The 26,964-nt window shown below is 42.3% G+C and overlaps 1 protein-coding gene and 1 long non-coding RNA gene across 2 annotated transcripts in view; one reads left to right on the top strand and one right to left on the bottom strand.

Annotated features, from left to right (window-relative positions):
- Positions 1-13,489, bottom strand: part of PHACTR1 (phosphatase and actin regulator 1) — a 301,149-nt gene extending 287,660 nt beyond the window's left edge. The window contains exon 1 of the mRNA XM_055798198.1: positions 13,366-13,489. Coding sequence (XP_055654173.1) covers positions 13,366-13,477 — 112 coding nt within the window. The 5' untranslated portion in view covers positions 13,478-13,489. The remainder of the gene's footprint in view (positions 1-13,365) is intronic.
- The window catches only part of LOC114011485 (uncharacterized), a 35,283-nt gene continuing 21,679 nt past the window's right edge, over positions 13,361-26,964 (top strand). The window contains exon 1 of the long non-coding RNA XR_008746229.1: positions 13,361-13,490. This is a non-coding gene — a long non-coding RNA (uncharacterized LOC114011485). The remainder of the gene's footprint in view (positions 13,491-26,964) is intronic.

Raw genomic sequence — 26,964 nt, 5'->3', positions numbered from 1 at the left:
GCTGTGTTATCTGTAAATACCAACCATACCAGTCATCCCACTAAAGCTCCTGCAAGACATATTTCATTATCTTCCTCAAAGGACATTTCAGATATGATCCAGCAATTCTACCTTACAGAGTCTAATTAAATATAGCCATCTAGTTACCGTTGTACCAGTGAACCTTAATTACCCTGCAACCCTTTAAAGTTGTTCTGGGACACTTATTCTGATACAGTGTAGAAAGTAAGCAGAGCTTCAGATAATGACTTCCTACCCATTGGGGACTAAAAATCCTATTATATATATGAGGGCCTTTGGATAGACACATAATTTAAAAGAATGGGAAATCAGTCAGACCTATTTTTCTGAACATTTTTCATTTGTTTTCAAGCCACTCTGAGCTACCCCAAACCGGATTAAAAGGAAACTTACTTGCTCATATTTTGTATCGTTTTCCTGAGGGGAGAGGGAGGTGAAAGGAGACTGAAAAAAATTTATAAAGGCATTGCTTTTACTGAATTTTCAAGGTACCATAAAAGGTTTCTAAGGTGAGGTGCATGTTAAGTGAACACATCGCCATAATCCTCGTGGGATAAATCATGCAAATGCAGCAACAAGATATTGCAATGACACAAGAAGCTTCTCTGCACAAAATGTGTGCTTAATTCTTTGCTCTGAGGCCAATGTGGTTTCAGGGTACTGTTCAGTCCATAGATAAAGGGTTGAAAAAAAGAACCTTTATTGGCTTTTATAGTCACTTTAGCCAGTATGAGGAACAATACAGAGAACCTCTGCTACAAATAACCGCTAGTTCTCCAGTCTCAAAAGAAAGATGACCGTGATGCAGACCTCAGAAGGCAGGATGAATCCTTCAGAGAAAGCATCCCCCTTACCACACAGAATGCCACAGAACTAAGGAAGAGGATTCCTAAGCCGAAAGCATCAGAGAACTTTGTCAGAAGAAGGAGGTTAGTACTCAAGGCTTTAGTTTACAGCTGAGAATAAAAACTTTTAAGGATACACATAAACACCTGTGCATTTGTGCCACAAGGTACAAAAGATCTAGCAAGAAAAAAATATCTTTTGCTCACATAGAGATTTATATAAAGTACTTTGGTAATGTTCTATAAGAAGTAATGTGAGACATTAAATTACAAAAAATACAGTCCTCTAAAACTCAATAAGCAGAAAAAAACCCCACCCAACCAGCACATTTAATTCTGGCACAGAGGAACATCTTTCTTCAGTCCAACAGTCTTCTTTTCAGGGAAAGAAATACATCTTAATGATTGAATCCACTTTGGCCATTCTCCCCCTTACTCCACATATACCGGTTCTTCCCAGAAAATGTCTTGCTCCCTCCCAAAATTTGGAGAGGAAAAATTGTTAGCAAATATAATTATTAAGCTCCCTTATTAAGGACACTGTGACTGGAGAAAGACACAATACAGGTCTTCTTTCCACCACACTAATTCTTTCTTTCTGTATGATTTCTAGGTCTTCTGAGCTTCCCCCTCATGGAAAGGACATACAGGGAGGTTGAAGATGACTTATGCTGGAGTCTTCAGGGTATGCTTGAAGACAGGGGAAGGACAACAGATATGTTCTTTTGTTCAGTGAATGACATATTAGTTAATATTATGTCATTATGCTCACATAATATGTATGCTCACATACATATTATGTGAGCAGCAGCAGTAATACCCCTCCCACTCAACGAAATAAATAGGTGAGGGGCATCTTTATATACTACAGTCCTAGATCTTTTTCTAAGATTACAAAAACAGCTAACCCAAAATAAGAAAGTTGATCTAAGCTACAGAGAATACCTTCTTCAACATCCCTACGTTTCCTTACTTAATTCACTGTAAAGCTCTGCCTTATATTCAGCGTAAAATCCTAAAAGGGGTAAACCACTCTGTTCCCAAAGGCAAACCACCCACAACATACCATTAAGAAGGGAAGTTGGACATACACTAGTGGCTATGGTACAATAAAGCTCTACTGCACACATAAACCTAATCCTGTTGTTTCACAGGAGTGAAAAAACAAGACCAAATGTATTCCAATACAGCGACAAAAAGTTATATGGGAGGTCACACGTTTTGCTAAAACAACTCTGGATTTTACTATGTCTAATACTGTCACCATGCCCACTTCCTCCCTATATCCCTCTACCTCTTACTGACAATAATCTTTATCTTTCTGTTCAAGCTTTAATGAAAACTAAATGCCTCCTTATTCACCACGCTGATACATAGCTGATGCGATGTTTTATTTTAGCAGGCAGAGGGAAGAAAGAAGTTTAAAAGCAGGATGTATGTCCAAAAGGATAATAAGCAAGCAGGTCCTACCTTTTGCTCCCTCTCAACTCTAGGTGCTACTTTAAATTGCAGTTGGCTACAAATATCAGTAAGCATTGCCAAAAGCCACAGAGGGAAACAAAACCTGAAACAGCTAAAGGTGAAGGAAGGAACACCTATGACTGCTCCTGAGCCGTCTACCTGCCACTGACTTGGGTAATTGAAAGAACAAGTGCACATCTTCCAGAGCAATCCCTCTGCTGCCCACTTCAAGGCTTTTAAATTCATGCTGGTTAACAGATGGTCCCTGCACGCTCCTAAGGCTGCTGACACATATCTCTAGGTATATATACAGACACTTAGGTGGGGACCTGCTAAGATCACGTTTCAGCTGCCTAGGGCAGCATTAACCGTGAGCAGCTAAGTTTAGCAAGCCCTGCCATGTTTTAACATGACATACCCTATGCTGCTTCGATCTCGGTGACTCTTTCCCCTGGTTTCCTATTATTATGTCATGAAGACTGTTAACAAAAAGCTATATTCCATCTGTGTAATGATACTTCCCAACCAAACAGTTTTGCCACTCTCCCCTTGGGTGTCCTGTAACACTGACAGAGCTGTTACACACACCGCTTGCAGAGGGGAAAGCCGGCAAGGTTAGATCCCAAGGTTACTCAGTGATGCCTATCTTGTTTTCTTTAAAAAATAAACATAATTTATAAATTAATTTGTCCCCAAAATTATTATTTCAAGCAGTCTTATCAGATTTATCTCACAGAATGGTTTGTACTTTCGAGACTTGAGATAAAACTAAATTAAAAACCCAGCCTTATTGATTTCCTTTTGCCTTATAATTATAGGCTATTATTTTACAGGTTATTAGTTAACCCCAGTTAATTTTTCATTATTAGCTTTGAAATACTCCAAGTTTTTGCCATGCATTCACACAGCAAAAAATTAAAATTATCAATCACTTTCCATTATTTTTGGCTATTTCAGCCTAGTAATTAATTGTGATAATTTTGAAACAAACTTTATTTTGGAAAAATCACATCAGTGAAATCTACAAAGATTCTTGATGTATAGTGTAAGTCATAAGGACCAATGAAGAAAGAAGGTAGTAAGACAAAACTAAATTGTTGATGAATGGATGAAGAACATGCCAAATTGCTTTAAATATAAACAATGACTACTCATTAGCAGCTTAATGCTGTTTATTCCTAAGTCTCAGTATTTTCAATAAACCACCTTTGCCCACAATGAACTGAAGAGCACTCACTAAGCAGAGAGAAGGAGGCAGGAGTGATCATTGCTCTGGGGAGCGATTGCCTTAACTGAGTTCGTGGAAGCACTGTGTAGATTATGCAGCTCTTTATCAGAGGTCCTAAGGATACAGGGTGATCATTTCAAGCCATAGTTCCCAACTTAAAGCTTTAAGTGCTAGTATGTCAATCCTTCCAACCCAGTAGGGACAGCTTTCAAGAATCTGCAGGCCAACATATTGCTGCTGCCAGCACACATAGCCCTGATAAACACAGGGGAATGGAAAAGGCAGCAGGAAAAGAGAGATGCCAACAACAGCAGCAACAACAAAACCCCACAGAAGGCAGAAGCTGAGAGCATTGCATGAGATACTCAGCTACAGACCTCTCCACCAGCAGTCTGCACAACATGACCTTTACGCTCACATGCCCCCGCAACAGCGGCTGAGCATGGGGAAGAGCCGCTCTCCTCCAAATGTTACAAATGCCTCATGCATCCAGCATAGCCAAATCAAGGTCCCTGCATTTGTTTCTAGCACTTCTCTAGTACAAGAAAACAGAGAATTAAGCAGAAGAAGAAGAAAAAAAAAAGATATCTATGAAAACTGAACTATCGTGATGTCAGCAAGGAAAACAAAGGACCATTAGAGATGTCAGAAATCTCTTTCTCAAGGAATACTGCAATATAACAATTAATTTCTCATTTCATCCTAACTGGGGCATATTTTCTGTTCTGAGAGAGATTCCTAAGGCTTAGTGCAAAGCTGCAGCAAAATGGGACTAGCTTGAGACTCTTTTAACTTAAGGCTGTTTCTGATGGCTTAACACTGTTGTAACACTTGACTGACTTACGTTTTATGACTGGCTGAGGGAACATAGGAGCATATCTCCTAAAGAAAACACACCCCAGTCAGTTCTCAAATTTAACCATCGTAGACTCTTTACACTTTTATCCACAGAACAGGCAGACACAGAGGCAGACAAGTGTCACAGTCAAAACAGGTCCTTCCCAGTCTGAGGCATCTGGCTTTAACTATTTCCAACACTAGCAAAAAATTACATTTAGCCTTGATGAAATTTCTCTTCCATTTTAATAATGCATCAAGTATTTAATTTACTTATAAACTATTAACCAGATGTCTGTCTGTCCAAGTACTGTAAGCACTAACCGTAAAAATGATATTGCAACATAAATTATGCATAGCAAGGATTTTTCTGATTAACTGAAATATGCGCTGCAGTTGTTATCCATCGTAGTTAAAATGGCATGTGTCCATACAGAACATCAGCATGCAAACACTTGTCACATACTTCCCCTATCTTACATACTCCACAACCAGAATGAAACCACAGTGAGTCTGGCGTGCAGAAGAAATGCAGGCATTTCATTTTTCAACTCTGCCTCCCTATGTTCTTGCTGAATTTGCTACTCATTTAAATTCTTCTTTGGACGTCATCTCCATTTTGTTTCTTACAGATTGAATTGCAATTTCAAGATACAAAAATTATTACAAAGTCTGCAGTAAAGGCAATAATTATCTTCTTTCAAATATTTAGTAACATTGGCTCTGCCACAAAACCTAGGGAAGCAGCCATGTACTGAGGGTCAAACCGTAGCCTCAGCATATCAATGCAAAAATGTAAAAAAAAAAACCCAAAACCCAAAAAACACCACAGCAATGCATTCATAATGAAGGCAACAGAATTGCATGTTTATAAATGGTTATCACATGATTATAAATAGTTTTACCCTAAAAGTATTCTGAATGAAGGAAACATCCTTACTTGACTGTATCAAATTGAACTACCACGTAAAATACATTAATCCAACTAGCATGTCATAAATGACACATTTTTCACCTTATCCAGAAGAGATACGTTATCATGAACATTTGTCACCAAGAAAGCGTGAGTGCAGCCAAGTTTTATTTTGCTACAGAAGTATAATATTCCACACTGATTCCATGGTCTAAAGTCTAAGCACAAGAAACAGCTGCTAATAACACAATATTTCATTATCATTGACATTTTATATTATCTGAAAACAGACAGGCCAGGACATTCTTTCTGCACTAATGACTTCTGTCACACTGCAAAAACTTACAAACTTTAAGACTTGATTCTGAAGGCACTTACATGCCTAGCTGTGAATATTACTGAGTAGTCCCAATGAAACCAATTAGTTGACTCAGAGTAATTAAGCATTAAAGCTAATTATACCTGTTACTGAGAATTAGGCCCTTTCTTTTCACTAAATTTTCCAGCTAATAATTCTGAACAGAGTTGCCAGTTCTGACGATTTTATCTTAAGTTTTGGAAAAATGTATTTTCATTAAAGACACATACACCTGAAAAAAAACGTGGTTCCTGATGAAACAAGAAAAATAAAAAGATTTTGCAGTGTTCCACCTTGCAGGAATAAACTCAGTTGCATTAACCCAACAAGCTCATCAAGCAGAAGACAAGTAATAGAGATAACTTCTTACTCAGGCCAATTCTGCCACATCAATTTTCTTGAAGAACAAGGTTAGCAACAAAGCACTACAGCAGTCTTAAAATTCTATGTACTGCAGACAGCTGTTAAGAGGCATCCGATCCCAAAGCAAACATGTACCTTCCTTCCTTCTATCTCCTGCCACGGTTGTTCCACAGCAATGTCAGTGCCATTGACTGCATGGGTATCAGCTGCACCCTGACACAGAAAGGTGATGCACATGTGCGGTGACACAAGAATGGCTAAAATATCAAAGCTTTTATTTTTAGCCAATTACAGCAATATATTCAGCATTCAGAGAAATGGATCTTGTATCATTTTCCTCTTTCCAGTTCCAGCACTTTGACTGTCTTTCCCTTCAGATTGTCCCCAGTCATATTTGTTAACTAAAGCCTGCATCAACCATTTCTCTTGGATGACAGCTGGTGAAGCAGGGGCATCTCTCCCCTTCACAGGACTGGGGGAACCTGTATGCTTATTCCCATCTGGCGCTCACTGAAGGTCATAGTCTTAAACCAAAGACCTCCGAAGGCAAGCGCAAGAGTTAAAACCTCAGTTGCTGTTAAGACCTCTTCCCTCAAAACAGACTGTCTACCTGCTGCATACATGTTGATACAGAGGCACTTCCAGCCACTCAGCTTAGGCCTGGCGAGGGCTGGTTATCTCCGATGGCGTGTGCATCCCACACAGTGGGTGGCGTTCAGTCGGGAGGCTCATTTTTCCTGGTGTGTGAACTCACACTCCCGGGGCTGCAAAAACAGCCATGAAATGAATGATGGGCACACAGTTGATCTCTAGCTATACTCCAAGTTAAGCAGTGTTAAGACTAACAGTCATCACTCAACAAAAGTGCAGGTGCAAGTTTTGGTAACGCAAAGCCTGATGGCAAAGGAGGCCAGTTCTTCAGGCCCCTTTATAAAGGTATTAAGAATTGCTATGCCAAAATCGGTGATTTGGCTGCCTAAGTATGAGAGGATCTCCATGACAATAATCTGAGGGAGTGATTAGAGCAGAGACAGAAAGTGGAACTTTTCCAAGCATGCATTTTTACTAATCCTTTCCAGAAAGAAATAAAACCTAGTACACATATTAGAAAGCCTACTACTGCATATTGCTCTCCCCTGTTCTCCTGAGCCCAATCTTTTCTACCTGAAATCCTAAAGCCACCATAATTTGGAAGTATTTTTAATAATAAAAATATGCTCTTCAGATTACCCCTTCAACATAGTTTCTAATTTGTGAGCTCTGTAATTCCAAAGTAGTTTAGATTCTTATATCATTTTAGGGATTATTTATTCTAATCATGAAGCCATGTAAAATATTTTATGATGGATATACACAAACATACACTGGTTAAACAGGAAAGAAAAAAACACAGCTCCAAATGGGATAACATTTCAAATGACTGCAGAGATGATTAATTGGGTTACTGTACTAAATCATATGTAAGGATGACCAGGGGCAAACTCAGAAACTTCAAAACAGATTTTTAAATCAAATGGTGGGTTTTAGAAAAAATTAAAAATGGATGAGATGAAAATTTCCTGCAGAAAATCCAATCAAGTAATTTCACTTTACTTACACCTGTTTAGAACGTACCCACCTCAGTGAGCTGTATAAATATTTTTTCTTATTTTACACAGTGACAAAAGTTCAGTACTTCCTCCTTCATCACTGCAGGAAAATGTATCATATCCTTCTAGACAAATCAACAGGTATGAGGCTAATACACATGACACTATCTTTCCATTAGAAAGGAAAATCATCTATCATTTTACTCTCTGTAAAGTATTCAGCACAGCTCTAAAGCTATAAAATGGAATGAATACAGCAACACAAATAATAACAGCAAGGCAGCCTATCATGAAGGCTGTAAGAAGCACTTGGGCCCAAAAAGAGTGTGGAAGGTTCCAGGACAGTGAAAATGGAAGAATCTTTTGATTTCAACTTTGTGCCCAGTTCGGACCGGGAAAGTTCCCTCATATAAAACCAACAGTCACCCTTTGTGTCCTGGCTTTCCCCCACCAGCTCTGCATCACAGAAACAGCCGACTATGAACATTTCCCAGCTTGCTAACATTTGTCTCAGCCATTCAGCAGTTTCTGCCAGGATCCTCCTCCCTCTTTACACCCTGTGAATTAATTCTGCTTGCAGCAGCACTAACCCAGGCTGCCGTGGGTTTTTTCCTCTCCCCAATGTGAGTTATTCGTCGCTGCTTAAGAACAGTAAATGGTACTGAATTAACTTGCCTTTCTAGACACAAAGACCTTTCTTCGGCACACATGGCAAAACTGTACAGAGCCACTCAGTCCTTTCCCTCCCAGCTTTGCTCTTTCAGAACATATTCCAGGAAAACATGTGGCTCCATACCACAAAGAGATAAAACAGATCTTTCATCACTGAAGAGAAACAGAGATGTATATTTCTACAGCCTGGCTCAGATCCCTGGCTGAAGTCAACAAATGACTTACATCACTTGAGGATCCAACCACTTCAGTGAGATTACTGAGTAACTTCAGTACACTTAAAATCTGTGCTGCACTTCAGGGCCAAGCAAGCCAGCTGGGCTCCATAGCTAGCACAGACTGCATCATCCCCATCAGGTCCACTTTGTCACTACCTCTCTCTCCACCTTCAGAGCTCAGCTCCTGCACCCCTCTGGCCACAGGCTTCTGTTCAGTTGTACCACTGGCGCATGTTTTAAATCAGGGTGGGTGGGATATATCCACATTCAAAAGCTCCCCTCCCTTCATTTCATAGCATGGAAACTAAATATATTCTTTCTGAAGGAACACCCCCTCTTTGCTGACCCCTTGTACAGCTATTGCAGTCATTCTGGCCTTATACCTTCTCCAAGGCATTGGCTTGCTTTCTCCCCAAGTCTCCATCCCCAAGTTAAATTCCAAGTAGACAATCAGCCTTGTTCAAGCAAAGACTGACATTTGGTGACCTCCATGAACGATCCCAGAAAGGTCCCATGGCAGCTGAGATAAAGACAACTTCTTGCACCACTTAACAAGAAGGCAGTCTGCTAGAATCAGCTTTGCAAAGAATTGCAGTACAAAGCTTACTCTTCTTTGGCTAGGAAGGAGTGAGAGTATCTGTATACAGAAGTACCTTCAATAGTGACTGACATTTCAAGGGCTGAAAGAGAACTTAATCAGCTCAGCTTAATGTGGTAGTCCCCCCTCCCCTAACGAACATCAATAAAATTCAGACAGGGATTCCGCAAGCAGCTGCATGAAGGGGGAGGCAGAAGAAAAGCTCACAGATCTTGGATCATTCAGTGCGAGTTTTAAGTGGTCTATTTCTTTATCAGTCATCACCTCTGCTAATTTATCAAGCCTGAAAGCTACCTACCATGCGCTGTCATTTAAAAAGCATAATATTTTGCAATAGGAAGAATAGAAATCAGTCAAAACCTGTAATAGGTTAAAACCTGTAATAAATCACTTGGACTTGTCAGCTGGCACAGGACCAGGAAAGGTATCATGCTGTTGGACAACTGTCACAGATGGAGGTCCAAGTTTTCAGAAGTAATTTGGGATTAGATTTTAGATACCTGAATCAGAAAGTTAGAAAGACAATTTGAAAACTGCTTTTAGGATGCGTACAAAAAGCCAAAGATGGACATTAAGAGATGGAGCCACTCCAGACTGCTAATCACAATAAAGAAACAAAAGATCACCACCCGACAGTGACAGCACATTCCTCTAGTGTCGCACAGGAGAACGTATTTCAGAAAATTAAAAAAACTAATTTCTATATGCAGATTGATCCAGTATCAAATATGCAAAAGGAATTCATATCTGTCTATGTTTTTATGAGGTTATACAGCTACAGTAATTTTGGCAGAAGAGGTAATTTAAATCCTTTGGGAAACATTATCCTCCTGATATGAGCATATAACTCAGATTAATAGGATTTGCATATGTATAACAGTAGAGAGAATAACCCTGAGTTTGGAAAACAGCTTTGTATTTTAATCAGTTTGGGAACATCAGCCGAAAAACCATACCAGGGACAACTAATTGAACAGCATTTGTTAACTCATGCTAGGTAATAATTGTGAGTTAATTGATCAATATTTAGAAACAAACATAATAAACATCTATGTTTTGGAAAATCAAACAAAGGAGAGCTGTTACTATAGTGAAAAGAGAAGGGCAGGTAGAAGTTGTAGTGTTAATCACTTATAAATTGCGGGGGTTTTTACAATCCAGTCCAAATCTGTGCTATACTCAAATTGTATAATTGACTCTGTGTATGCAATCGCTCAGCTGTTCAACAATACAGATAACAGCAGTAATGGTATAATTATAACTTACAGCTGAAGTAGATAAAAACCGGCTAGTTCTTAACTAGTGGTTGTAATTAAGAATGGAGAAGAGCAGTAGACACTGCATCTGCTTATGTTCATTAATAAAAGTGGATTTTAAGTTCCAATACAGCAAAGCAGCTGCACACTGCATCCAACTCCTGACCGTGTCCCAAGAGAAGACAATGACTGGGGAATGCAGCTAGACTTGTAGCAGCTGTAGGAAAAAACAGCTCTGTAAGCAGTGGTTGAGCGGCAGCTGTAGATGTAGAATGCACTACATGGAAAGCAAGCGCTAAGCGCATAAGGAAGAGGTTATTTCCTGCACCCCAAGCATTGCTTTAGTTTCTACTGCATCAATGAGTTGAAGAAACAGCATTACTTCCTTTCCATCACCTCCCCCCCGCCCCCTGCACAAGTAAAGACATACACCCCACTCGTGCATTGCCAACCCACGGACAGCGAGGTGAGAACAAGACAAAGCGGGACATGTAGTTTCCCCGCCCCGGCGGAGCGGCCAGCCCCCGGCCAGCACCGGGCGCTCCGGCCGACGGTTCAGCACCAGGGGCGGCGGACAGCGCCCGAGGTCTCCCGCCCCGCCCCGCCGCAGGGGCACCCCTGGGACCCGGAGTGACCTGGCATCCCCCCGGCCACATGGGTAACACCGCCAGCAGCGAAACCGCACATGAAAAAACCCAACACAGGTTCGTTTAGAAAAATGGGATATCTTTTTTCACACGTGTCGTCCCCCCCCCCCCAAAAAAAAATAAATCAAACAACCATCAAGAACTGCACCTCATAAATAATTAAAGTTTCAAAAGCAAACCCCGCACCATGCAGCATTATTAAGCATGAGCAAAAGTGGCTGAACAAATTTCCTAACAGCTGTTTCCTTGCAATAGAGAGTTCTCAAACCCAGGCTGATTGGTTTGTGCTTTCTGAGCAAACAGAAGAGTAAAATCAACAGCTCAGAAATGAAGTGGGTACCAGTGGCACGTTTCACTTGCTTTTTGGCTCACTCACTCAATACTGGTTGCTAAGCAATTTTAGGGGTTTTTCAAAGCTCAAAACTGCTCACTGCCAGACGGATTAATGAAAACACACACTTGCACTACTTACAACATTTTTCATTTATATTTCTTGATACACCAGTACTGTTGCTTTTAATTATTTCTTTTACAGGAATTCCATTCCCAGGTTTGAAAGTAAAGACGTAATTAAAGAGAGCCAGGGATAGGGGAGGAACCAAAAGAAGCCAACTGTAATAACCAAATTTTTCAGTGGATTGCAGGAAAGAGGTGCCTAGAGACTTGCACATCCTCTGGGAATTGTGGTAAAGACGACATGTCTAGCTCAGCATAGAGATGTAAGGCACCAGGCGACCTGAAGGTGCCTTGCCCTTAACTGGTTTATCTATTTATAACTACATGACATAACATTACCTGTGACAGAACAAGTCAACACAGGGTTATTTCAGCAGTCACATAACCATATACAGCCTCTTTGTATTTACACTTTACGCACAGTGATGCTCTTTCCATTTTCACACCCAATTCTTTAGAGCTGAAACCTGGTATCTGGCAGTGTCTTCCAGCCTGCACCCTGAAATACCACCCAACTTACCTACAGCTCAGTAATGTTTAAAAAGTCATGATCTGAAAGAAATAATGACCCACCATACCACGCAAGCAACTGTTCCATCAATGGTAATACCAAACTGCGTATTAGCCATTACCAAGGGTGTAATTACAGCAGTGATAATGGGAGGGGGAGGGGAATCCGTTCCCTCCCCAAATGGAAGAGAAAACGCATCTCTGCCATCTCCAACTTTCTGCCAGCTGAAAGCAGGGAGGAGGGATGAGGAGACTGCAACATGGCAAGCAGCAACTCTGAGGCAGCCCTTTTCCCTTTACAACTGGTAGGGAGCTGACAGGCTCAGCATCAAAGACTGTTACACAGTTGGGTCATTCTGTGTGCTGCTGCCGGGACATGAGGCAGACTGCAGCAGAGCTTCCTGGCTACAGATCCTCCCTCATGCCCCCCCCCCCCCAGACAGAGGAAGTCTGGTTTGGTGCAAAGAACTAACAGAAAGAACTTTATTTTCCTTTGTTTTTGAGAGCAAGTAACTTCTGGTGTAGTTTACTGTTGACAGAGCCCATAAGGAAAGAAAAGGTCAGGGAAGGAGGGAAAATGCCAGGCCTAGTAGGAAGGGAACGAGAGAAGTCACCATGTGCGGGACAAACTGAAGCGGACAGCTGAAATATCGAGGGAGACATGAGGAAGAGGTGGCAGGGAAGAAGGAGCAGCAGTAGTGCAGGGGGGCAGAAAGGTCAGGTGGGGACCTGCGGGAGGCTCGTCCTGACAACGGGCAGGAAGAGGTGAATGTGGGGTGCTGGAGGTGCGCTGGTAGAAACCATCAGGCTGCACACCCATCGGGAGTCGCAAAAAGCAACGCTGAGACAAGCGGGGACTTCCCAAGACTGAGAAAAAGTGGACAAGGCAGGTGCAAGTTTCCTTGCACTTTTGAGGCACAGACCCATCAGGGGAAGGAGGCAAAGAGGGAGAAGGGAAGAGACTTGCCCAATGCCAAGGGCGGTGTTTCCAGGTGGAACGCCAGAAGAGCCTGGCGAGGTGGGACAGAGCAGAAGTGCTGTGGGGCAGAGGCACCAGGCTCTGTGTGGTGAGCGGAGGCTGCGCTGGCAGAGGGGAGGCTGGGACAGGCCGGGCGGAGAAGGGGAGCCGGCCCCCGGCGGGGCAGAGGGGGGCCGCTCGGCGGGCCAGGCCCGCAGGAGGCCGGGGAGGTGCGAAGAAGTGGGCGCCGGGGCAGGGCCGGGCGGCGGTGCCCGGGGAGCCCGCCGAGGCTGGCGGGGGTGGAGGCCGCGGTGCCGGGGGCGGCCCCTTCTCTCCTGCCGCCCCCGCCGCCGTGGCAGCCGCCGCCGGTCGCCGGGCGGCCGTGAGCCGGGCGGGCCGCCCCGCCGTGCCGTGCCGTGCCGTGCCGCCTCTCACCTGTCTCGAGGTTGAAGGAGATGCGGGCCTCAGCGAGGTAGGGGGTGTCGCTCTTGGAGCGGACGCGGCGGATGGGTCTGCGGTCGATGTCCTCCTCGGAAGATGCCGCCATTAATGTGGGCACGGTGAGCAGCGTGGCCCGGCGAGCTGGCGAGGGCGAGCGGCGGCGCGGCGCGGGGCGGCCGGGCGAGGAGGGGGCGGAGGGGGCGGACGGGGAGGGAGGCGCGGGGAGGGGGAGGGGAGGACGGGGAAGGAGAGAGGGAAAGGGAGAAAGGAGCGGAGGGAGGGAGGGAGGGAGAGAGACAGGGAAAACCCGTCAAGGATCTGCGGACGGGAGCGGCCACGGCGGCCCTGCCCGCTGCCCGCTGCTCCTGCCCGCCGGCAGCGCCTCCGCCGGCCGCGTCCCGCCCGCCGCTGCTCGCCTCAGGGCGGCGGCCCTGGCTGCGCGGGGGACGGAGCGGCGGCCCGGCCGGCCCGGGGGTCACACCCGAGGGGGCTTCCCGCCCCCGGGGGAGGGTCCCGCTGAGGTGATTCCCGCCCCGCGCCCCGCGCCCCGGCCGGGCTGAGGTGCCAAACGGCGGCAGCCCTGGCACCTCCCGCCCGCCCCCGGCAGCCTGAACCGCCCCGTCCTGGCCCAGCGCTCCCAGAGCTCCCAGCACGGATGGAGCGAGCCTTGGTGGGAAGGCCAAGGGCTCATCCCTTCACCTCCTTCTCCTCTTCCCTTGGGCAAACTCATTAAGGCAACCAGAACGGTGCACCAGGCCAAGCGCCTTAAAATGCATCGAGGAGCCTGCTCTTGACCATCACTTGAAGCTTGGAGCTCATCTTCATAAGTCGCTTTGGCAAGTCTTTGAAAAAAATGTGCCTGTAGGCCAAAATCAGTGACCCCCTTCCCCAGTTGCAAACTGGGGACAACATTTTGTTGCTTCTCTCCTACTCTGCCTTCTCTGTGTAATCATCAGCCCCGTATGTCAATGTTCCTACCCCTGGTTGTAGGCTGCCTGCCGCATTAAGGCTCCAATTTGCGTTGGGACCTCTAGGTGTTAGTGCAATGCAAATAACTAAAAATGCTATTCAAAAAATAATAAATCTGAGTAGCACAAAAGTACTACATAAAGCGAGAGTTAAACAGTTAAAATATGTGCCAGGGAGTGTACTAGTTCATCTCAGGTGATTCAGATCTTTTAAAGAAAACCCAGTCTGCTTAAACTCCCAAAGTTTTCAGTCCTTCCAATATCTTTTGTTTTGGTCAACTTCTGTAAGAAAAAAGACCAGAAAATGCTGGGGCTCAGTAACTCTGAAGGCAGTAATAGTAATGTTAGCTGGTCTCAGTTTTGGGGGACAGCTCTCATACTCAGTCCTGCAGAATCAAGAGTTTTCTGTTACACTTTTGCCAATTAAACCTGTAGAGGTTTCGGGACATGCTGGGTATTCTTCTGTAGTTGTAATGTGGGGTTTAGCTGAAGCCTGCTGTTAGCAGTAATCCCTTCCTAAATGTTCACAAGAACTTCCATGTTTCTGGGTGCCTGTAGTGGATAAGTTACATTTCTGTCTTGGTTGCAAAGCCATTCTCTTTTGCTCTGCTCTCGCTGGCTCACCATAGCTAAAACGTGGGAAAATCCTTGCAGGAGAATTTTGAAAAGGATCCCTGTTTCTACATATGCAGGTGCTTGTAGTTAGACAGCTGTGACATCCTTGGATGTCTGGTGAACCACCGTACCACTTGTGAATGAGGACATACCATCTGGTCCATCTGCAGCTGAAAAAAAGTCTTTAATTAACACCATATACTGTTTGGGGAAGGGGTGGTCTTACCATTATCAAGGTTGAAGCAGATCCTAGCTTCTTCCAAGTAAGGGGTGTCACTCTTAGACCGGAGTCTTCTGATGGGTCTCCGGTCTATGTCATCCTCAGAAGATGCTGTCATCAGAGTGGGCACGGTGAGAAGAGTTGCCCGACGAGCTGATAAGAAAGAACAAAGGAAGAGGAGAATAGCAGGAGAAAGGAGAAATGGAAGGAGGGAAGACAAGGGAGAAAAAAAGAAGAAGGAAAAAAAAAAGAAAATCACTCGGTGGAAAGGAGGATCTTTAGCAGGTACTAGAAGAGACTGTTTGCTGTAAGGTCCATGCCTCACATGCTGCAGAATTTAAGGGCTGCACTGAATGACACCAAGAAGCAAAAGGATTGCTGTGCTGCGTGCCCCAAAGACACAGGTTATAGCTCTGTTTCTGCCACAGATTGCTTGTTCAAAGTTCCTAGTTTTGCCACTTAAACCACTCTTTTCAGAAATTCTCAATAGCTGCAGTCTCTTCTTTTTCTGAATACTGTTTTTGAGGCTGTGATGCCTAAGTGTTCACTTAATCTGTAGAGATCAGTGGAAGCTGTGCTTGGGACACGTGATGTAATGCCTACAGCAACTATTCCAAAACTCAGTCTCTTGTTGTCTTGATTTGGGCACTCAAAATTAACAGCTACTTGTTGCTCTTGATTGCTTTATGGTTAAGTTTCTTAACTGTGAAACAGGAAGAATCACTGTTTTCTTTTTTTCTTTCAGTAGGGATTTTGTGAAGGTACAAATTCATTAGTATTTGTAAAGTATTCATGTACTTTAGTGAAGCACCGATGAAAAGCCCATGAGGAAATTAAGATTTGTACCTTCTGAGCAGTGTTTATATGGCTTGAGGCCATGCCTTCAGGGAGGTGAAAGCAAAATATTTAATACTGGCTCATTAAGTGAGTGCTGCCCACTCCATGCGCTGATGAAGCAAATGGTAGGATAGTAAAAAATTACTGTGTTATCATGCAATTAGAAACTGTACTATAATACATATCTGTAAAGAAACTGAACTAATGTTGCAGAGGCAAGCTTCATTGTGGCATTGTGTAAGTATTTAGCACTTGACCTTACAACCTCGATAATGCCCTTTAATGTAGATATTTTTTATGTGAAATATAATTATGAGTGGCTGTTCCAATGCTTTGGGAGCTGAGCCTATAAATTACAAATCACAAACATAAGAGCTTCTGTAAATATTTCCACCTCGGTTCTCTCTCTCCGAGCAGAGATTATCACAAATGCTAGATGAGATCTGGCTGATCACTGAAAGTGTGAACACCGTGCACAAGTACCTTCTCAGTGTGTTTCTTTCCCTTCCACCTCATATATAGCTGCAGGGAGAGTTTCAGCTTAAAATCCTGTCCTTACCCTTAACATCTAAGAGCCTAGGAGCCTAAACCCTGAATGTTTCTTGCTGTTTGGGCATTATCTGGCGTAACAGTCTTTATCTTAGGGCTTTTGTAAGTCACCACACTTCACGTAACTAATAACGAACTATATTGTCCTGCTGGGACTGGAGAGCATGACTGATAGTGACTAAGGACATACTCCGCAGCCTGCTAATTGTGATTCTTTCTTTTAGAAGTTTTTTTAGAGTTCCAAATAATACCTGTCAATCAGAAGCCTTCAGATGCCTAAAACCTGACTTAGGTGTTAGGTATGATAGCATATAATTAGTATGAGTTAATAAAAGCTGTCACACAGTATTTTTCAATTTGCAGCATTATGTAGTTTACTAAACAAGCAAATCTGCACTGCTAGAAGTAGTGGTTATTTCTGGTCCAACTTACTTGTTTTCTAGTTTTAAACAGATTTCTTTCAAGTTCTTGCTCATTACTAGCCTAGCATTTGAATCTGAAGTAAAAGCAAAGGGCAAGAGTTGAAATTGGTTAAATGGGGTCAACTCTTTAGCTAAACTATTAAGCTAAAGTAAACAAGGCGACTGGACTGTAAACTATTACTCCCATGTAATGGGGATGTACAGTAATGAAGATAAAAGAGAGTGAAAAATTTCTGCTAGGGAGAATTTTGTGTACTGCATCACCAAATTTACACTTAAGGAAGATTTATCAGTATATGAAGTCAGCATTGTAACGATCATCTCATAAAACAACCATGTAAAAAGATTTGTCTTTTAAAATTGGCATGATCCAGCTGTAGTTAATGTCAGTGAAAGGGCACCCATGCATTTCAGGGCTTGCTGGATCATGGCACTATTTGAGGAATCCATTTGAGGAAAAACTACCAAATTGCATATACATTTATAATAAACAGAGAATAAGAGTGGGCTTTTCTATACAATTGTTTATAAATCATTTTTACCTTTTGGGTCAAAATATTGGGATCTTGCTTGTATTCATTTTGACTAGAGGTAGGTGGATGCTGGAAAATGTTTCCTGGAGTAATCATTATATATTACTTTGACAACCATGATTATCTCCCCTTTGTGTATATTACCAAAGGGAGTTTTCAGGAATGACTGGAAATTTTAAGTAAGCATTGGAAAAGTTTCAGGGGATGCTAATAAATATTGAAACATTTTGCAATAAAAAACTAAGAACAATTCCTATGCAGCCATGGAACTGGAAAGTATATGTGATCACATTCTGATATCTGTACAGCAACACTGAATATTTATGCGTGCCTTGAATATACCTGTACACACCTTTTTCCCAACCATAAGCCACAGCACTCCTTATTAAAAGATAGAATTACCATACATTTTTTAGAACACTGTCAACATTTGCCCAGTGTGACCATTGGGTCTATCACAGATAACCCACCAGTATCTCTAGCTTCAAGTGCTCTCCACAAACCAGCTCAGTCTCTGGGACACATTTTTAGATGTTTTTTCAGGAAAATTAGAAAATGTCCTCTTGAAGGTCTTGGAGTAAAGGAATGACATTACGATACACATTAAGTGGCCCACTTACGCTGCAAATGGATTTGAGACCAGTATCTGAAAACTCATTTTAAGCAACCACTCTAACAGCACACAGAAGGCAAATCGGTCATTTTGATTAAATTCTTTCATTTTGTTTGCATTGTTTCTCATAGATTTAAGCCATGGTTGGCACACTGTAGCAACATCTTGTCTGATATTTCTTAGAAAGGGAAAAGATTGCTTATTAGGGAAAAATACCTTCAAAATAGAAATGCCATAATGTATGTAATGACACCTTAGAACTGATTGTATATAATCTCACATTTCTTTCTCTTAAAATACTGTGTGTTACTGAAGTATGACACAAGTATGAATTTGGGAGAATGGGATGTGAAATGTGTCAATGATTATATTGCATGGTCGAAGCATTTTGAACATGTAATTTCAATGTATTTAGTTACATCGACAGTTGGTCCAATGAATTTTTGGTTTGAATGCTGTTTGAAATTTACTGAAAATATGGGGGATGGTTTGCAAAGAATTTTTGACAGGTTCTGTATTTTCCATTAAAATATATTTCTACATATTTTAATGACAGAATTAGTACTAATGTTTCTTTGCCAAGAACAAATTTTATGTTTTGAAGATTTATAATACTGATTTTTTAAAGAATTGTGGTTTCTAGAGACATTTTGGACATTTTTAATTGGAAAACTTTCAGAAGTGAATAGCCATCCTCCTAAAAATCAATCAGAGAAAACATGAAAAATTAATCCAGATTTTTCCATCCATTTTTATAAATCAACTTTTATTATTTTTTTTTTAAATATCTCATTGGTAACACAAATACCCTGGTCATTTTTGGCTCAATAGGGTGTTCATCTAGAAACCCTAATTTGCGTAACAGATTCTTATCTCTAAATGGGAAAAGCTTTTGAGAGCTGATGATATTAATCTTAGTACAAGCAAAGTGCTATAATGTTTCTGCTGGAGGTGTCTAGACCTAGATGAATTGGAAAAGGTACATTTCTGACACAATCACAAGCAGTTTCAGATGGCGTGGAAATAGCTGTAAAGGAATGCTGGTTTATATCAGAAATCTTTAAGACTTTTTTGAGGAAAACCTCATTTCTCAGGCCAAATTTTGAACAACTTCGTAGAATATCTATGAAAATATTTTAATTGTAGTGCTGCTGTTGCTGGTTGAGTAGGATTCTTTCTTGCTGCTTTTTTTTCTCCATTAGAGAAACATATGAACTTCTTATTAAACTCTCCTCCTTCATGCATCTATAGAAAGGGCTCATGATGGAATAACATGTAGATAATGCAGACATAAGTATATTTTTGGCTAAATGGAAGCTTTAAAAATAGTTCAGATACATTTTGATGCATCTAGAACATGATATTCAATCTGTTCTAAAAAAAGTTATTAGATTGTGAATATTCTTCTTTAAAGACAGACTAAGCAATGGATCCAAAATGGATGTTTACCAAGAAAAAAATCCTTTGGTCTGATTTAATGCCACTTCACTTTTGTCTGGTTTTAAATGCAACTGATAAAGAACATTTCAAGGGTTGGCGATGAGGTGTGACTGGCAGGAGAGGGTGGAATATGTAGGCAAGCATTGGGGAGGACATAACTTTTCATTCATGAAGAATGATTTATAGGCTTGTGTCTCCCAGATAAACACAGAAGCATATGCAAATGGATTGCTCTGTGTTTCTAAAGCAAAGCTGTTGAGATCTCTGACACTGGTTCAACAGACATCAGTAATCTGAAAGAAAGTCTTTAAATCCATAGTATCACAGGCCTGAGGGTTGCAAACAGCACACATGCAAAAAGGTACCTACTTTTACACACATGATTGTTATGCTTGTTTGTGGTATTTAGGTTTACCTAAATTGTGCACAATATGCCTAACTAGCATTTTTTGCACATTTTAGAGGAAACATACTTGTTCCTCTGGCATTGTGTCAAAAGGCATAGGCTTCAGAAAACAGACTGTCATAAAAAAATAAATAACCTAAAGTATTATGAAATATGGGCAAGTAGAGGCTTGGTTATTTAAAAGTATTTGTTTATAGAAAAAAAAATAGGTTTAGTTTTCAGAATCAAATTTTTTCAAGTGTGATCTTTGCGTAGGTTTTCTAGTTTTCAGTAGTTAGGGGTATAGAGAACTGGATCTCAAGCATCCTGTTTTTATTCAGATATGCTGCTGAGAATTAGAAGATAGTTATTTCTTCTGACTTTAATTTGGCTGACTGGATATTGAAATAAGTGAACAAAAGTAGCTGAAGTACAGTAACTGCAACTCATCATGAGCTATTTTTATACAATTAGTGAAGCTAGGCTACCTGACTCGGCAAGCCAGAGACTCTGATCATGACGCTCAGTTGCCTGTTCCTAAATTCTCAATAATGGAGAACTGAGAATACAAAATAATGGCCTCCTGTGCCAGAATAGGAGGTAGGGAAAAGGGAAAATAAAAAGTCTTAAAAGGGTGAGGAAAAGGTTGATGTTGATCAGTTACTTCCTGGGATTTAAAGGGAGGGAAATTGCATTAGGAATGCACATTTGCTGTTACTAATTCTTCTGGTATTAATATTATTAGTCTGAGAACTAGTGGCATCACATGAATAAAAAAAGACCTGCAAAATAACATAACTTTGAAAAAATTTTAATCTGTAGGATTGATTAATCATAAAATTTTGGTGGATAGAGTATCCTAGTGTTACTTTACACAATGAACGTCTGCAGTGGAATCATTCTGGATTAGGATCTGGAGATACTGCAGCAATAGACTTTTGTAAAATATTGGACATTTAACATGCAAAAGCAGAAGGGAAGTAGCACTGAGTAGTCAGCAGTGATTTAAGTCAAACATCTAGAATGAGTCAGCGCTGTATGAATTAAAATAAATGAGCAAAAGCGAAGCACAGTGAAATAAATCTTTTGGGGAGACAGAGTGCAAGAGAAAAATGTGGAATTAAGACTATACCTGGGAATATTTTATTAAACCTGGAAAACTAATCAAGAAGAATTTTCTGAGATCTTTTGAGAAATCATGCCCTATGTCTCTATACAATCTTGTGCATCTGTTACCTTTGGCCATATGTACCATATTTTTATTTCCATATTTTTTCTACATTACATTTTTATTCATTCCTTACATTGATCAAGTAGATTGCAGGAATGTTGCCATCACAAAAAGCATACCTCATGTGAGTGGATCTGTAAATTATATATAGATACAAAAGATAGTTTAAGATAAGCCTTCAAGAGAGTTTTGTTCAGTTATTTAAATATGCACAGTGTATCCTGCCAAATGGACTGGCAAACAACTTCAAGGTATGTAGGAGCATCTTGGAAATACTCAGTTAATGCAGTTAATTTTAAGCTAATTAAACGAGATAAGAACGGAAAAGTGGATGCCCAGGTCTCCACAAATTAGGAACAATTTTTCCCTGGAGTTGGTAGTCACTGAAGAGCAGGACCCGGGCTCCCAGCAGGGACCAGGGGGTCTGACTGTAGCACAGAGGTGGATGCATGCAGACCAGAATGGCATCCTGACTGCATGATGTCCAGCCTGTCCTGTCAGGCTGTGGTGTGGGGTTGCTAGAGGCACCAAGAGAGAGGGTATGGTCCCCTTCCATCAGACTCATGGCTGCCAATGAGTGCTATGCACAATCTGTGATGGGCAACTGTCCTTTTATGACGGTAGCTAAAGCCTTCATTTATAATGTACTGGGCAGAAGTCATTCTTCTCATAGAGTTCATCCAGGGAACGAGACACCCCCTTGTATACAATGGAAAGGAGGGGTCTCTCTTCATCCTGAACAAGCCTAGGTGAGAGCTAGGTACCAACAGCCAGGGCCCTGCATGTGCTCCTCGTGCACATTTTAGCTGGCTACGCTCACCAAGCTGTTGGAAAGAGTGACTTGAGAAGCCCTGACCAGCTTTGGAGCTGTTTGAGAAAGCAGCAAGAATACTCAACAACTGCTTTCTTATTTCTTGTGGCAGCTATGTTTGCCTCGAGGCCATTGCCCGCTTGCTGAGCAAGGCTGCGGCTGTGCCTGTTGCTGGCTGCATTCCTCCCTGAGCCACATCCAGACTGTTGATTTGATGTTCTGCTTGGCCTCATACCTGACTCATCACCATGGTCTTTGATGATCTGGACTCTTGGCTGAACCTGGTGACTGTCACCGGACCTGCTCTGCTCATGTACTGCAGTGCTTTACCTCTCAGAGGCCAGGCTGCTGCCTTTGCCCATGTTGCTGACTCTTGGCTACGTTCCCTTGTGGAGCAGCCTGCTTCTGCTGCTCCTCTGCACCAGCCTGCTCAGCTCTGTCAGATATGAGGTCTTTCTTTGCATGCCCCAAAGCGTATCTTTTTTTCAGGTAGAACGTCAAGATCAAAGCTGATGTCTCTCCAAAGTAGGCTACAGCTGAGATGGGATCTGCACATTTACAGCTCTAGATTACAACTTGACCTGTTTTGGGGAAGTTACTCCCTTTCCTAAATTAGGTCCTACCTTGCCTGTCAACATGATTCCTCTGTGCAAACAAATGGTATTAGCACAGGCGTCTTTCCCTCAAGTCTAGGCTTTCATAGTCGGTAGAGAGAATAAGGCAAGATTTATATTATCCCTAGGAAGACGTCAAAGATTAGGTGAACAGAGCTCTTAAAGTGACTGTTTCTCTCCACTGATACATACCAGGCTAGCCAAAAGTCTTAGGTGGAAACATCTTCACTGAGGACACCTGAGGAATAAGTGAGCTGAATCCTATTCCAGGCCCTATTTTACACTTTCAGCCCTCATGGTAGATTTATATTTAGAATACGTTACCATGCAAGAGTGAGTAGTTATCTTCCACACACTTCAAAGGGAAAAGAATTTTTGAAAATTTAAGTCCAGCTCCATGCTTAGATTTCAGATTCAAACTTTCCGTGGGCAACGGGCTGGATCCAGGGGATCACAGTCCCTTCTTTCCTGCTTCTGATTTGCAGATGCATCACCAGGCATTATGCACTTGGCAAGGACACCCCTCATCTCCTAGATCCCAACATACGGCCACAGAAGAGACAGTTAGGGAGGGCTGCGGGGCTTAGGATATTTCTGGCTTGTATCTGAAGACTACAGCCAGCTGGCTTCATTTACCAAGTTTTCTAAATCTAGATAATCCTACTGCCAGAGTCAGCTTTTGTGACTTTTCCATCCCTCCTGCTTCACTTTCCTTGGAGGAAACGGGGAACAGCTGTTTGAACAGCAGATGAAGCCCAAATGGCCAAACATCCTCTGTTCTGCGCTCAGCCCACGGGAGCGAGGTGATGGCTGCTTCTGCAGAAGGAAAGGATGGGAGAGGAGGCAGCTGGTAAGGTAACACCTCTCTCCTCCTACCCTACAGCAGCAAAGGCAGTTCTGCAGCTTTCTGCAAGAGCAGGGATGAGGCGTGGGCAATAGTGTAGGCAGCAAGGGATAGAGAACCAGTTAGCTGCTGGGGGCCAAAACCCCATTTCAGTCTGTTTGCTGAGGTCAGAGTATCCTGCACTCAAACTATACAAGGCCTGAGGTCAGCTGGGATTTGATACCAGTAACGCCATGGGAGCTCCTTCCCCACGTATTGTAGTCCTATTCCTTCCCTTCTCTTCCACCTGCAAGGAGTCGGTACAGATGAGAACAAGTGCTTTACAGCTGCCACTTGGAACATTGTCATATCATTAATGTGAAAACATTGGAAAGGAGGTTTTTTTCTTGATCTGGAGGATCAAAGGATTAAAAGGCAGAAATCTTCAAATCTCACAGAAAGAGTAAGTGGGTCATAAACCCCCATTCTGCAGTCCATAAAAGAGCATTTTGTAATGCAATAACTAACAATATAACTAGAGTAATAATAATCCATACAATGTGTTCTGATGTTGTTTCTAATTAAATGGCAGAATACTGTTGTCTTCTTTCACTCAATTCCATCATAATGCAGTTTTAATGCATATATACATGCTGTTTGATAGCATGTTTTGCTAATGACATTACGTTATTATAGTAACATGAAATAGTTACTTGCGATCCCACTAGGTAGATGTGGTGACAATGCTTTCTTGCAGACCTTTTATTCCGTTCCAAGCTAGCTACTTGAGCTACACTATTTATGGTGGATGGATGCTTCACAGTGTATTTTTTGGTTGTTTTTTCAGAAAGTTAGAGCTAACACAGCTTGATTCTCAGAAGGCAGAAAAGGAAAGAAAGGTGTTTGCTCACATTTGGAGAAACCATGCTATTATCTTATATAGCAATGCCTGTTCTGTGGAAGACAGCCTTAAAATTTGGCACAAGGTACAAGAACGACAGGAGTTAATCAGAGCTTTACAGGCAGCATCAACACACACTCGATAGGTTTGAGTTCCTTCTTGTGTACAGGGGGTGAGATAGCTCGGAGGAAGGGGATGCTACCATCAAGAAATTTGGGGCTAAGGATAGCGATAAAGGCATTTGCTACAGGAAGCCTTGATGATGAAACTTTTCCAGAGGTTTATCATTTGGCCTGCTGAAGCCATCTCTGTCACCTCAGAGATGCTCAGTGCTACCTCAGACAGTGAAAGCCCCCTGAAACTTCTCTCTGCACTGGCCACATTTTGTCTCTTGCAACTATTGGTAGTGGGGTTGTCCATCCATCCTTCCCCTCAAGCACCTCTCCTGTTGCCATGGGGCTGCTGTGTTGCAGCATTTGAGAATGTAGAACAGAAGCATTGTCACTTCTGTGCTTCGAGCGATTTGCCTGCTGGCACCCAGCTTGTTGGAGGGAGCTGACCTCAAACACAGAGTGGTGAAGAGAGGGGAGGGTACTAGAGTTTAGGAAAGAGGTCTCACAGGCATGTGAGGTAAGAGATGTGAAGGACAGGAGCTGGGGAAAATGCAGTAAAAGGAGCAAAGAGAAAGCCAAAAAGTTGAAGGGGATGGAGCATAAGTGCAGCATGGCTTTTACATCACTGTACTGTTTCCAGCTGTGGAGGTAATTAGGGTCTGGGATCCTCTGTACTCTGCTGTGGTACACAGTGGAAACATGTCATTGGCATCTTTCATAAAATAGTCACAAGGAGGGGGACAAAAAATGCCCACGTCTTAGTGCTGGCTCCTACTTGTTTTGGCCAAGGGGTAGAAGCCTGCGTGACAGATCTAAAGGTCAATGCCCTGCTGATGACTTTTGTATCACGGAATACAGTTCTGCATGATGGATTTTTTCCCCGCATTTTGCATTTTAAAAAAGCAAAATAATTGCATTAAAACAATCAACCAGGTGCTAAGGTTAAAATTTCAGTCATGCTTCTAACTGATTGGTACAAGCATTTCTATATGTGCTAACAATATAATTTCTCCAAGTACGAGTAAGATAATGTTTTTTTCCCTTGCTCTCTTGGAAATACTTACAGTAAAGGTTGCCTCTGCAACCCTTATTAGTCACCTTGTGCACATTACTGCCACAGACTTTCATTGCATGAATTTCTTTTTCCTTCTATACATTGCATATATTCCTTCTTCCATAGTCCCCTACGTACCTTGCAGTGTACAGGGATGCTGTTGATAAATTGCTATAGCTTGTAAAGCAGTAAGTTGTAGATTCCTGACGTTTAGTTTCTATGGAATAGAAAGGGGTTTGTTCTGATAGAAGTACCGAAGAGGATATTTTAATATTACTTTTGTAGTAATGCCCAGGTGTCCATTGCATTTTAGACATGGAGGAAAAGCCAGGAAAATCAGTCATTGCCCTCAGCCAGTTTTTTCCCTGATTTTGAGGTGCTTAGCATTTGCTTCTGTTGTTCAAGGCAGAAGGCTGTGTTGTGACAAGAAAGGTTTTCTGTGTTACTTTTACAGATGAAAATGTATCACAGCAACTGGGCAAAGCAGCATGTGTCAGGGAGCAGCACCTCAGATGAGCCAAAGTTTAGAGGTGGTATTGACCCCCATGTGTCCTGGGACAGTGGCATCCCTCAGGTGGATTAGGTCTTGCTTTGAGAGAATGGTGAATTCACTCCAGAGTGAAGGCAGAATTCTGTTGGCTGGACTTTGGATTTGATTAGCAACTGATGTAATTAGTGGTGGAAAAAAGCTGGATCGCATTTTGAGAAAACAGGTGGTATATAAAACCAAAAAAAGCTGATAGAGCTACTTGGTTCTTACGGTTTTCTTCTATTTAATATGGTGTTTAAAGTTTAAGGAACAAAAAAACCCCGTTCTCTCTGAAATGGCAAGTTTTCTCCAAAAATAGAGCTGGTGAGAAAATGTGAACTGACTTTACAAAAAATACCATCTATGTCGTGAACAAGTCTCAACTACATTAAGGCAAAGCAGCTTGATTACCCTTTCCCTCTCTCGCACTGCTGCTGCTCGGAGGGGGCCAGCATTTCCCAGGGGAGGATGCAGACTAGGGAGAGCCTGCTGTTTGCATACAGTGTGCTGGACTGCCTCAGGGCTTTCCCAAGCCAGTTATTCCTGCAGCACTGAATGACACCACATTATGATCCTGACAGCATCGATAAGCAAGGAGGAAGGGAAAGGACGCCACAGGCTTACACAGCAAGCAGCGAGCCACTGCTGTCCCCTCTGACTTGTCCACTTGGGTTCTACAACACCCGAATCTGGATCTTGGCAGTTCCTTTTGCTCCTGCGCACCCAACAGTTGTCATAGGTTTTCCTTATCCTCTGAGAGGGCAGATTATTGTAATACCTTTTGCACCCCATGCTTTTTGAAGGCCTTTCGCTATGGCCTCTACACTTCAGTAGGTCAGTCACAAGGGCTGGCCCTTGTCTGGCCCCATACATCTTAAATGTACACTTAAAATAGTCATTTTCTGAGTCAGTACCAGCATTTCTTACCTTGAGCT

This window comes from Falco peregrinus, chromosome 3, assembly GCF_023634155.1.
Source record: "Falco peregrinus isolate bFalPer1 chromosome 3, bFalPer1.pri, whole genome shotgun sequence".
In the NCBI taxonomy this organism is placed as follows: domain Eukaryota; kingdom Metazoa; phylum Chordata; class Aves; order Falconiformes; family Falconidae; genus Falco; species Falco peregrinus.
Note: the sequence above shows the minus strand (reverse complement) of the source record. Positions and strands in the feature narration are given on the sequence as shown.